This window comes from Ananas comosus, linkage group 6 (genome assembly GCF_001540865.1).
Source record: "Ananas comosus cultivar F153 linkage group 6, ASM154086v1, whole genome shotgun sequence".
Classification (NCBI taxonomy): domain Eukaryota; kingdom Viridiplantae; phylum Streptophyta; class Magnoliopsida; order Poales; family Bromeliaceae; genus Ananas; species Ananas comosus.
Genome location: NC_033626.1, coordinates 11910278 through 11922859, shown reverse-complemented (window position 1 = coordinate 11922859; position 12582 = coordinate 11910278). Strand labels below are relative to the sequence as shown.

The 12582-nt window shown below is 39.5% G+C and overlaps 3 protein-coding genes across 5 annotated transcripts; 1 reads left to right on the top strand and 2 right to left on the bottom strand.

The window, feature by feature from the left end:
• Positions 962–3573, top strand: LOC109711434 (U5 small nuclear ribonucleoprotein 40 kDa protein). Its single transcript, XM_020234462.1, has 2 exons — positions 962–1199; positions 2157–3573. Exon 2 carries the CDS (start codon positions 2207–2209, stop codon positions 3239–3241), a length of 1035 nt encoding a protein of 344 aa, XP_020090051.1. The 5' UTR covers positions 962–1199; positions 2157–2206; the 3' UTR covers positions 3242–3573.
• Positions 4439–7885, bottom strand: LOC109711518 (elongation factor 1-alpha). Its single transcript, XM_020234612.1, has 3 exons — positions 7755–7885; positions 6078–6555; positions 4439–5687 (listed from the first exon to the last, which is right to left on the bottom strand). Exons 2-3 carry the CDS (start codon positions 6537–6539, stop codon positions 4806–4808), a joined length of 1344 nt encoding a protein of 447 aa, XP_020090201.1. The 5' UTR covers positions 6540–6555; positions 7755–7885; the 3' UTR covers positions 4439–4805.
• LOC109711359 lies at positions 9447–12390 on the bottom strand. Of its 3 annotated transcripts, none has more exons than XM_020234357.1 (5): positions 12281–12390; positions 10979–12010; positions 10787–10840; positions 10441–10625; positions 9447–9749 (listed from the first exon to the last, which is right to left on the bottom strand). In XM_020234357.1, exons 2-5 carry the CDS (start codon positions 11655–11657, stop codon positions 9666–9668), a joined length of 1002 nt encoding a protein of 333 aa, XP_020089946.1. In that variant the 5' UTR covers positions 11658–12010; positions 12281–12390; the 3' UTR covers positions 9447–9665. The 3 variants fall into 3 exon arrangements, with proteins under 3 accessions (XP_020089946.1, XP_020089945.1, XP_020089947.1); XM_020234356.1 differs by having other exon boundaries at positions 10979–11675; XM_020234358.1 differs by lacking the exon at positions 12281–12390 and having other exon boundaries at positions 10979–11187; positions 11263–12270.

The window sequence follows — 12582 nt, the reverse complement described above, 5'->3', positions numbered from 1 at the left end:
AATTTGGTTTCGAACATAATACAAATCTAAAAAGCTAAAAGGATAGTGATTAGGTGCTTTGTGGCATTAATGATTTATCACCAGTAGTTTGAGCATATTTTTATTCCCACAACATTTGTTATTAATTAATAATAATGAAATGGGATACAAGAATCTATATTTGTGATCTTCAAAAATGGCATTTGGTTGGGTACTTCATTACATTTCCTAATGGAAATACATTTCTTTTTCTTTTTCTTTTTTTTTTTTTTGAGAGATAGGTAGCACGCTACCCGCTTCGTTTATTTCATTTAAAAATAAACTTAGCTAGAAATGTGAATCAACTAAGATTCAAACTTGGGTCTCGGGTACCAACCACCAAGCCCTTTGCCGCTTGCTCTAGAGATGGTCGGTTATATTTCATTTTCTATAAAAAAGCATCTTATATGATGCTGATGTATTGACAAATTAAATCAATAAAAATTTACAAGTACTATACCTCAAAACATCAACAACATATAATGGTAACAAGTAAGTATCGCAGTAGCACTCAAATATTTTCGAAATGGCAAAAAGTATAGGAGTGTTTGTACCTTTTCAACCTATTTACTATATTAAAAATTTAATCAGCTGATTTTTTGTTTTTTTATGGGAAAAAGTATCCCTTCCTGTAATAGAACATAGAGGCCCATGAGACCATATGCAACTTGGGCCAAAAGCCCAATAATGCACTGCACCAATGGGCTTTGTTGGGTGTTAATAATTTAGGCGTAATTTATTAATATTGTTATATGCTTATCTACTAATGAAGGTCTATCTTCATAATTTCGTAGCATTAAAAAAAAAAAAAAATTATTGGAAGTGCATTAAAATTTCTAATTTTTTTTTTTAAAGTACATCGGGGCCCATTATAAGCCCATTTACACCCAAAGATCAAGTTGCTTCCCAACAAAATTTACGTTTATACCCTTCGTCGCCGACTTTTCCCGTGCCCTAACCCCGTGGAGAAACCCTAACCCTAAATCTCACTGGGTTTGGCCTGGTTACTCCCTTTAGATCTCTTTCCCGATCGCGCTCTCTCTCTCTCTCTCTCTCTCTCTCTCTCTCACCTCCGCTTCTCCCCTCCGCACCTCCTTCTAACCCTAACCCTAACCCTAAAATTAAATGGATTTGTGCGTTACTAGTTAACTTCATACTGGTCTTTATTTGGAGACGACAAGGTACTTTGTTCTTTACTTTTTACGTGCGCTAATTTTGTTCTTTTATCATAATCATATATGTTCTTCATCTTCGGAAACGTGATTATTTGGTTACTTACAAAATGTTTATTGTGACAATATGATTTTAGGAGTCTTTAGTGTTATCTTAAAGAGATTTTCATTTATCTCAAAATTCTACGAAAATGGTAGAGACTAGCAAGCTAAGTTGTACATCGGTAAGAAACCAAATAATCACGTTTCCGAAGATGAAGAACATATATGATTATGATAAAAGAACAAAATTAGCGCACGTAAAAAGTAAAGAACAAAGTACCTTGTCNAAACCAAAAAAAAAAAAAATGTTGACATAAAAATTTGTCTGTAACTGCTACGTGCTGGATATTGTGTAGCTCGAAGGTCGAACCAGCGACATATGTTATAGTTGTAATAGAGACGAGAGTAGAGGCTATTTTTTCGCGCAGTGTAATAGTTACGGTTAAGTGATATATTAAGTAGCATATACATCATGATATGCAATTATGTATGTTACAGCTTTCGATTCAATATGTTAAATGTGCTCGTTCTTTAGAAAGGATTTTACTGCTTTCATGAAGTTCTTCCATCTTATTGAAATCAATCAAATGAACAACCTTTTTTTTTTTTTTCTGTTATAGCTGAAATTTCTCGTCAAGTCATGCAAAAATATCCATTCCTTTCACCTCATGTTTCAATTTCTTCGTATGAATGTATGCGCTTCACACTGCTGCTTGCCCTCGGAACATCATATTCACAAATGATGTTGATAGATCAGACGTCATACCTGTAAAATTTTGCTCATAGTACTTGTATTTGACACTGGCATATTACTATATAGATATAGAATCATCAGTGTAACTAGTTTAAGTAGTTATGCGCTTCGATTATTCTCCTTCGTGAGCTTGACGAACGTTTAAAACTATTCATTATTAATGGTCACAGGTGAGATTTTTCCTTCTTCGTATACCACTAAATAGAAGATTAAGAAAAATATGCTTTCTGTCCCTGGAGACAATAATTTGGGTGTGGTAGGCCGCAGACCAGGAATGGAATTGGCTTCTGTTTCCCAAAATGCCCTTCAAATCGCAGGTCCAGGTGGGAAGCAGCGAACATCCAGCCTGGAATCCCCAATCATGCTGCTCACCGGCCATCAGAGTGCCATATACTGCATGAAGTTCAACCCAGCTGGAACTGTGATAGCATCTGGGTCCCATGACAAGGACATCTTCCTGTGGTATGTCCACGGCGACTGCAAGAACTTCATGGTCCTGAGAGGGCACAAGAACGCAATCCTTGACTTGCAGTGGACAACCGACGGGAGCCAGATTATCTCCGCAAGCCCCGACAAGACTATTAGGGCTTGGGATGTTGAAACAGGCAAGCAAGTGAAGAAAATGGCCGAGCATTCTTCATTTGTAAACTCGTGCTGCATTTCGCGCCGTGGGCCGCCTCTCGTTGTGAGCGGCTCTGATGACGGCACGGCAAAATTGTGGGACTTGCGGCAGAGGGGTGCGATCCAGACTTTCCCTGATAAGTATCAGATCACGGCCGTCAGTTTTTCAGATGCAGCCGATAAGATTTATACTGGGGGATTGGACAATGATGTGAAGGTGTGGGATCTTAGAAGGAACGAGGTGATGATGACTCTTCAAGGGCATGGTGATATGATAACGGGGATGCAGCTGAGCCCCGATGGGTCATATTTGTTGACCAATGGAATGGACTGTACACTTAGGATTTGGGATATGCGGCCCTATGCCCCACAGAACCGGTGCATTAAGATTTTTGTGGGGCACCAACATAATTTTGAGAAGAACTTGTTGAAGTGTAGCTGGTCACCTGATGGAAGCAAGGTTACTGCAGGGAGTGCGGATAGAATGGTGTACATCTGGGACACTACGTCAAGGAGGATTTTGTATAAGCTTCCGGGGCACAATGGGTCAGTTAATGAGACTGTGTTCCATCCAACCGAACCCATAATAGGATCTTGCAGCAGTGACAAGCAGATTTATCTCGGGGAGATTTAGAAGAACCGGCTGATGAGACATTTCGGGATATGTTGGTGTTGAGAGTTGCCAATGAGTGCCAATGAGACTATTCGGGATATGTTGGTGTTGATGTGGAACTGAATCGATTGGCCATGTTCATGTTCTTTTCATTAATATGTCGAATAGTGTAATCTAATGAATTTGAGATGGCTATGTACTGACCGACTATTAGAAACTTGAAGTATGGAAAATTGGAATCGATGATGTTGAAGTTTGTAGCTCATTTGCTGATCCTCTTTTTAATAGCTGTTGGCTTAGCATGTCGGCCTTTTAGGTGGCATCTTATCATATATAACGCAGCTTTTAGTTTACTGCTGTGACTTCGAGGAATGTTTTTTGAGATACGCTCACAACATTCTGCTTGCTGTTTGTTGCGCTACGACCAGCTTGTGTTTTCCTTTGCAGAGATTGTACTCAAGGTGTCTTTCTGGTTTATATGACTTGAAGCCCTTTTTAACCTTTCTAATGCCGACTTTCTAGGTTTGTTCATCAATTGGTACTCTAAGGTGTCTTTCTAGTTTTGTATGACTCGAGGCACTATTTAGCCTTTCTAATGCCGACTTTCCAGGTTTTTTCCTCAATTGGAGCTCGATGATTAATGATCCAGTGAGTCCCTCTATGATTGTTTTTCTTCTCCAATTTAATACTTGTTTCTCCAAAAAAATGAGTTTGATGGTTCCCTACATAACTAGCAAATTGAAGAGAATCCAACCCTAAATAAGAATCTTCTATAAAGCGCTCTTCATAAAATCTACTGGAAATGAATGACATTTACCTATGAAATTTGCCAATCAATAATTTTGATCTTTTTTCAATAATATGCTCTGAGAATCTGAGATCTTGCTCTAAAATATATATGATTCCAATACGCTGTAGAAAAGATCTCATACAAGAAACTGACTGAGGAGGTTTGGACTGCTAACAGTCTCAAGCAGGCGGGATCATATAAATATCTGATATGAAATTTGGCAGGGGTCGGTACCCATGACAGGCAGCACGAATCTCGGTACGTGATGGGCGTCATGAATCTCAAAGAAGCGTGAAGACTGGAGAAGATCATTCACCAAACAAATTAGAGCAATTAATACAAAGACTTGCAGTAAACATTGATTCTCGAAACCTGCAATAGCCAAAGCTAAAGCTGCCCAACTCGAGAAATGATCAAAACAGTAGTAATACCGAAACACTAATTTATTTCAAAATACTCTAAATTCCTGCTTAAAAAGTACCACAATATGACAGGTCGGCGATAAAACAGCAAACATCTCAACATCTCATTCATGACACAAGACTCAATAGAAAACATTAGAAAAGAAAAGGCTGACACCTGCAAGCAGTCTCAAATACTTGACAACAACACATCGCATAGATCAACACCGACGATTCAAGAACGCCACCGACGGTCAAGCACCCAGTTCTGCATCCAGACACCAGATACCAAACCGGACAACTCATCCCAACGACACGAAAATAAAGACACCACACTACAACTACTAACAACGACGACTGCAACCAAAACTGACGCCCCGATCTCCTCCGCGGTTCATTTCTTTTTCTGAGCAGCCTTCGTGACCTTGGCTCCACTGGGATCCTTCTTCTCGACACTCTTGATAACACCAACGGCCACCGTCTGCCTCATGTCCCTCACAGCAAACCTACCCAAGGGCGGGTACTCGGAGAACGTCTCCACCACCATCGGCTTAGTAGGAACCATCTTGACGAATCCAGCATCTCCATTCTTCAAGAACTTGGGCTCCTTCTCAAGCTCCTTACCGGAGCGACGGTCGATCTTGGTCAAGATCTCAGCAAACTTGACGGCAATGTGGGAAGTGTGGCAGTCAAGAACAGGAGCATAGCCATTGCCGATCTGACCGGGGTGGTTCATGATGATGACCTGAGAGGTAAAGTTGGCAGCCTCCTTGGCAGGGTCATCCTTGGAGTTGGAGGCAACAAAGCCACGCTTCAAGTCCTTCACGGCAACGTTCTTCACGTTGAAGCCAACATTGTCACCGGGGAGGGCCTCCTGGAGGGCCTCGTGGTGCATCTCGACCGACTTAACTTCAGTCGTTAGGCCAGTAGGTCCAAAGGTGACAACCATACCGGGCTTGAGGACACCAGTTTCGACACGGCCCACAGGGACGGTGCCAATACCACCAATCTTGTAGACGTCCTGCAGCGGAAGGCGGAGGGGCTTGTCTGTGGGGCGCTTGGGCTCCTGGATCAAGTCCAGGGCCTCAAGAAGGGTGGGACCCTTGTACCAGTCCAGGTTGGTGGAGCGCTCAATCATGTTGTCACCCTCAAAACCAGAGATGGGCACAAAGGGAATCTTATCGGGGTTGTACCCAACCTTCTTAAGGTAGGAGGAGACTTCCTTAACAATTTCATCATATCTCGCCTTCGAGTACTTGGGGGTGGTGGCATCCATCTGTCAAAACATAGTAGGATAAACATTTATTAAAAGTGTGTTAAGTAATGAGATTAAAAGGACCTGCTGAACAACAAAATAGTAAATTTTACATCCAATTCCAATTACATTACAGAGTTTCAATTTTATCAATTTTTTCCAAGAAACTTGCCCAATTTAGCAATTTTCTTAGCTTACAAAGCAGATGACGCTGATGAGACACTTTTCCCTCCAAAATGTAGATCAATTGAGCCTGTGTTCATGCTTCATAATGCCAGGCCCAAAATTATTGAGTTGACATTATGGAGGAGGAAATTTAAATAGGATTCAACGTTCTGAGATAGTATCAGTTATCAACCCAAAAAAACTTTACACCGCAAGCATAACACCAGAGGCGGCAAGAAGGTATACCTTGTTACAACAACAGATCATCTGCTTCACGCCAAGAGTGAACGCAAGAAGAGCATGCTCACGAGTCTGGCCGTCCTTGGAGATACCAGCCTCAAAACCACCAGTGGTGGAATCAATGATGAGGACAGCACAGTCCGCCTGGGAGGTCCCCGTGATCATGTTCTTGATAAAGTCACGGTGTCCGGGGGCATCAATGACTGTGCAATAGTATTTGGTGGTCTCGAATTTCCAGAGAGCAATATCAATAGTGATACCACGCTCACGCTCAGCCTTAAGCTTGTCGAGCACCCAAGCATACTTGAACGACCTCTTGTTCATCTCAGCGGCTTCCTTCTCGAATCTTTCAATAACACGCTTGTCGATACCTCCGAGCTTGTAGATAAGGTGCCCGGTGGTGGTCGACTTTCCAGAGTCAACGTGGCCGATGACCACAATGTTGATGTGAACCTTCTCCTTACCCATGGTTAAATGCTAAAAACTGCAGAGAATGTACAACAAGGTAATTAGAATTTATATAATATAATACTAGAAAGATATATAAGCATTAAAATGCTGTTTTTATCGGGGCTAATTAGTGAAAAATTACAAAGACACAAGGATAAATGTATTAGAGAAGCCTCTCATTCAAACCAAAATATTGAATAAAGCTTTCACTTATCTCACACGATTTTCAGTGCAGTGTTATTAATAAAAACAAACATACAACCTAGAGTGCCGTCTATCATTTGTGTAGATTTGGTGAGAGTCTAAAGGATCACAAAGCTGTCAATGACAAACAAGTCATAAACTAAGTGCTTTGGAAAAACAATACACCAGAAATGGTTCTACTGAATCTACTGAAGTGATAACTCATAGTGGAAAATTCTTGATAAGGCTAATATATTAGATAATCAATTCATCTGAACTTAAATTAAAAGAGCAAGGAGTTAAATCTTCTAGAAAAATTCATAGGCTTCTTTAGATTATCAGCCATATGCTACATTTCTTCCACACATAAACGGTTGATATTCCTGAAAACAATAACACTAAAAAATCAAACTGATACCCAGACAAGTTTCTTCAAACAGTAAAATTAGAAATGTAAGAGGAGGAAAGGCATCCTTAAGACAATCTGAACAAATTGTAAATAAGGCATCCTTAGACTATCTGGAAAAATAATAAATAACCATATATAGATCACAATCATTGGACATGATGCACAACAAAGCAACCAATTCTTAAAAAAATAAATCAAACGTCAACAAATTCCTACAGATCGTAGCACATCGACAGCAAACAAAGATTAATCATCACAAAAGAGATATCTAAAAGTAAGGAGGCTAGAATAGAAACAGATCTAAAAAAAACATCCCATAAACAAGATAGATTTAAGAAAATTTCAGCATGTTGATAACAAGAACATCTAAACACAGAGTGCCAGCAACCTTAGAGTTTAAGAGCGAAAAACAGATCAATCATATGCATCGCCTCACAACCACAACAACACAAACAGAAGATAATCTACACACATCTAACAACAAAATACTACAACATATCTAAACAAAGATCATCATTTAGGTATAGATCAGCATCTCAGATTAAAAAAAAAAAAACACAAATTAAACATTTTTACGGCGATCAAAGAAGAGAATCGCCGAAATTAGCAACAAAAATAACCCAAGGAGACGTGGATCTCACCAAACTCGAACCGACGAGAGTAGATCGAGGGGAGAGAGGGAGCGAGACTTGGATCGGCGGCCCGAGAACTCCGAAGTCGCGCTGTGGAGAGAGGGATTAACCCTAGTGCGCATGACGATCCTCTTATAGGCGACAGGATTACGAAAATGCCCCTAGGGTTTGGCCGGGTCGGCCGGGGCAGTTTCGTTATTTCGCCTCACATGAGAAACGGGTGGCGGCTATTTAGGCATCGTCTAGGGAGGCATCAGATGGGAATATGAGAGAGTGCGCCGTTCGAGGATATTACCCGTTGGATCTTGATCGGACGGTTGTAATTGCTCTCTCACGTAAACTCAGCACATTGTTCGTTGCTTATTCGCAATGGTGGCCGTCCGATGCACGTGATCGTGGGTAATAATACATGGATCGCACGCGACAGTACGATGGGGCGAGTGCATACGAGTGTAAATATAGATAAAGAAGCACGTACGCTCCACAACGTTTTAAGTATTAAACTTCAACCTCTGAAATTAACAAAAACTATACGTAGAATTTCTTTTGTTATAAGATTAAGTGTAGCACTAAAAGCCTACTTGTATTCGAACTTACCATCTGCTGTTCTTTCCGACTTGGTTAACACTGGTTATTCTAAAAGCTTAAACTTGTAGAGAAATATTACGGCAGGAGCAAAGATTGCGAAGAATGGTATTCATTTTGAATGCCATTCAGAATTGCGCAGCGAGCCTCCAATCTTCAGGCTCAACTGCATCCACTAGCAACACTAACATAACGACGAACTTTCGATTCTGCATGCTGCGAGCCTTTTACACCAAACAAAATCCAAAGAGACATTTTTTTTGATAAATAGGTAGCAAGCTACCTGCTTCATTCATTAAGTCTAATAAACTGAGCATATAAGTTGGTAGCAGCTTGGGCCTCTGAGTAAGCGGCAAAAAGGTGAAAAAAAAAAAAAAAAAAAAAAACAAACTATGGGTTTCACTCTTCTTTCATACTAGATGATGCTTCTGACACCATGCAAAGTAACCTGGTCCCAGTAAAGTGAAATTTACAAAATATTTTCGTACTACAGCGGGCAGCGAAAACTTGCATTTCCCGCAGTTCATGTTATTATTTATGCAAAAAAAGAACTATGGTGGTCGAATCAAGTTTCGCATAAAGAATCACTGGTTAAACTTGTAATTGTCATGTTCGCAGAAGGATACAACTGAGAAATTGCCTCAATACAAGTTAAAATCCATCATCATCAGTTTAAGTGAAAACTGATCTGAACAATGATGGGCTTGCGGCCAAAACCAAACCTCTCGACAAATGCATCATCGAAAACATAATGTATATATAGATACAAGATAGATGTACTCCAGAATAGCAGTACGACAAACATCACACTACCAAGTTCCCCTTTTTCTTCCTCTAAGCAGAACAAGTTCTTTCTCACATAAGAAGAGCTCGTAGAATGTTTTCCAAGCATATACATCCTCTCCGCAATATATACAATTGCTAAACAAATTGCACATTTCAACTTACAAAATGTAAATAAACAAGCATTGCACATTCATAGATTGAAGTAACGCATTCAATCAGATGCGTAAACAATCTGCTGCAGCAGCAAAATTATTTTGAACTTCGAGAGATTATATATGATGCATATCAATTTCAATATGGGATGATTGCGGACTTACAAAGTCAAGTAAATGCAGTGAAACCAAATGTTCCTGACATTATTGTTTTTATTTTATTTTTTTCGAATTCAAGGACTATTTACAAGAACTAAGATTCTAGCTTACAATCACTTTGTTAGAGATAGCTTGAATCTCATCGACATTGACTCAATACACTATGATTAGAACTCAATTACAAAAGATTATTTCGGAGGCATCATGTCGGTCAAAAAGTAAGTATCGCACATTAGTATTAATCTAAAGAACCTTTGCTGGTTTTGAGAAGATCTTTCTTGCAGTTTTCTCTCAGCTCGCCCATCCTCTGAAGTGTGGATTGCTACATAAAATAACAAATCAACATTTCTGATAAAAGAGTTCATGATTATAAGCCCTCCAATAAACATGTTTATAGTTAAAAGCAAGAAACAGAGGATACGTTTCTGCATAACATGATATAATTATCATGCATAAAGGAAAATGTGGAATTTATGCAAGTTAAACTATGGCACTGTGATAAAGAACGGTAGCACCAACAAACAACATTGAGAATGCACAGGCAAAGATGACACTAAGTTAAGTCATGGTTCGACAAATGAAGAGGCCTCTTGACAACAAAAAAAAAAAAAAAGAGAAAAGAAAATCAAAGGGTTAATTACACCATTGGTCCCTAACCTTTGCACAAAATTTTCTCTTGGGTCCCAACCTTTTTTTTTCCTGGCAATTGAGTCCCTAATCGCTTGATTTTATTGCAATTACGTCCTAGCCGATAAAAAAGTGTTAAAATTAACGGAATTGCTACTTCAGCGCCTACTGGGCATCCTTTTGTATGTTAATTTTGATCCCTAAACTTTGCACGTTTTTTGTTTTAGTCCTCAAAAATAAAAATTTTAAATTTTAAATCTAAACTCGATCCAACCTGACCTCCCGCCATTTCAAACGTAACTCAGTCCAACCTGACTTCCCGCCATAAGGCAGGATGCTAACCCCTTTAAGCCAACAAAAACATGAGCAATTTCAAAGTGACTTACAATCTTCGATGTCTCACGATCAAGGGCATTCTCCGTATAAAGGAATAGTGACCTCCACTGTTCCATAAGTTGAAATTCCGTGTCTGCAGATTGTTGTGAGCTTTCTGAAGTAGTCCTGCGGGCAGGTTCATGATCACAACAACTGCCCAACAACTTCCTGGCAAGTCCTCTGCTCTTCTTCAATGCTAAAACAAAATAACATAAATTTGTCAATACCTAGAAGGAACCAAATCAACAAGAACAACAACAAGAAAAACAATCACTGTACAGATCAACATGGACTAAAAATAAACTCTCGCAGGTAAAGAGATAAACCAAAATCCTAGAAAATATTGCAAAAGCTTACCAGCGAGCCGGCCCCTAAGGTCCTGGTATTGGAGATCCGTCCACATATAAGCAGCTAAGCAAGCAGCATAACAAAATGTCAGTCTCCTAGAAGCAAAAAAAGAAAAAAAAAACTCTTGGGCACTGCCATTCTATGCCAATTTGAGCACATCCAACAGATACTTTCTACGGAATAAAGAAAACAAACTACTACCTTTAACGCAGAAAGAACAAGTACATGATTTGTCCAAATTGACGCAGCTTTGTCCCTTGATGCTCTCACTATTTGGAGCAGCATGTATATTTAAAAATTCTTTTGAACCACCCATTTCCGAATTTAGTGGCCCAGACGGTCTCGAGCACCCTAAAGGATCGTATCGTGAAGAACATCCCCCGGCATCAAACTTCAACCTATTTTCCGTTCTATCGAAGATATCCAAATTAATATCGCTGAAATCAGCTGATCTATTCAGATCAATCTCAGTTCGACGTGCGTACCTCACTGTATCTACATTATCTGTTTCATAATCCTCCTTGCAATCTTCTTTCATCTCCGGTGACAACTCTCTCGAACCAAAGTACGGAGGAATGTTTTCCTTCGTGTCGATACACTTCCCCTTTCGATCGTAGACGTGTCTATGACTTCCCGGTGGAGCTTCTATTATTCCTTTGCCTTTCACTACATTCTCTTTGTTACTTGCATGAAATTGCGACTCGCTATTGATATCTTGGTGTGCAGAAACTGCAGGCTCTTCACATTGAGTGACCTTATTTTCATTATTCGGCTTCTCCGAGTCCAAACATAATGGCCTCTTGCCTGATATGTTGGTTGGATTGCGCAAAATATGCTGCTCTCCTCGAGCAAACGTGTTGTTCGAATCTCTTCGATCCATGGCGGGAACGTAAGTTGTCTTTTAATAAAACATGGTCAAATCTTTAGAAAACTCAATTGGCGAAAATCGAATAAAGATTACAAGAAAACAGAATAAAGATGAAACAATCGAGACAAAAAGACGACGACGGGATCGACAAACAGCTCGATCAATGTCAAAATTTACAAAGCCAATTACACAATCAGCTTTTTGCATCCTATCTTTGAAATGAAATGATATGAATAACAGTTAATCGATTAAGAAAACAATTCTACCGATCCACTCCAAAATATCAAATCCAATCTAAATAAAACATCTATTCGGCGACAATTTTCTCATCAAAATATCTTTGATGCCGATTTTTGGAATCAATCCTGCAAAGTTAGGATGTCGATTAACCGATTCAGAAACAATTCTATCAAATCCAAAATATCAAATCGAATCTAAATAGAACATCTATTCGGCGACAATTTTCTCATCAAAATATCTTCGGAGCCGGTCTATGAGATCTGTTCCCAAGCATTCGCAGCAAATAAGAAATTGAACGAGATCCTCGCTAGGAAAATACTATAAATTGCAACAAGAAAAAAATCGAAAATACGAGAAAAAATAACAGTAATTAACAGGGTAATAATTTAACGCACCTGCTAAAGAGTCGCTCCCCGCTCGGCGAGGCGTAGGCGAAAGGAAGGAGAAGGTGCGAGAGTGCGGAGGAACGACTCGACTGGGGAGAGAGAGGGTGGGAGCGGGAGAAATTGTTGCACACGCGCGACGCACATCCGCCGTACATCCACGCTTTAATCCTACCGTGCAATGTTCAAATTTTTTTTAAAAAAAAAACTTCGAGATTTCGTTTTTTTTTTATTTTACTGCCTTGTAATTTAAAATATATCAATTTAGTTCCGTAATTTTATTTTTTGTAATTATCCTTTTTACTAATTTTTTT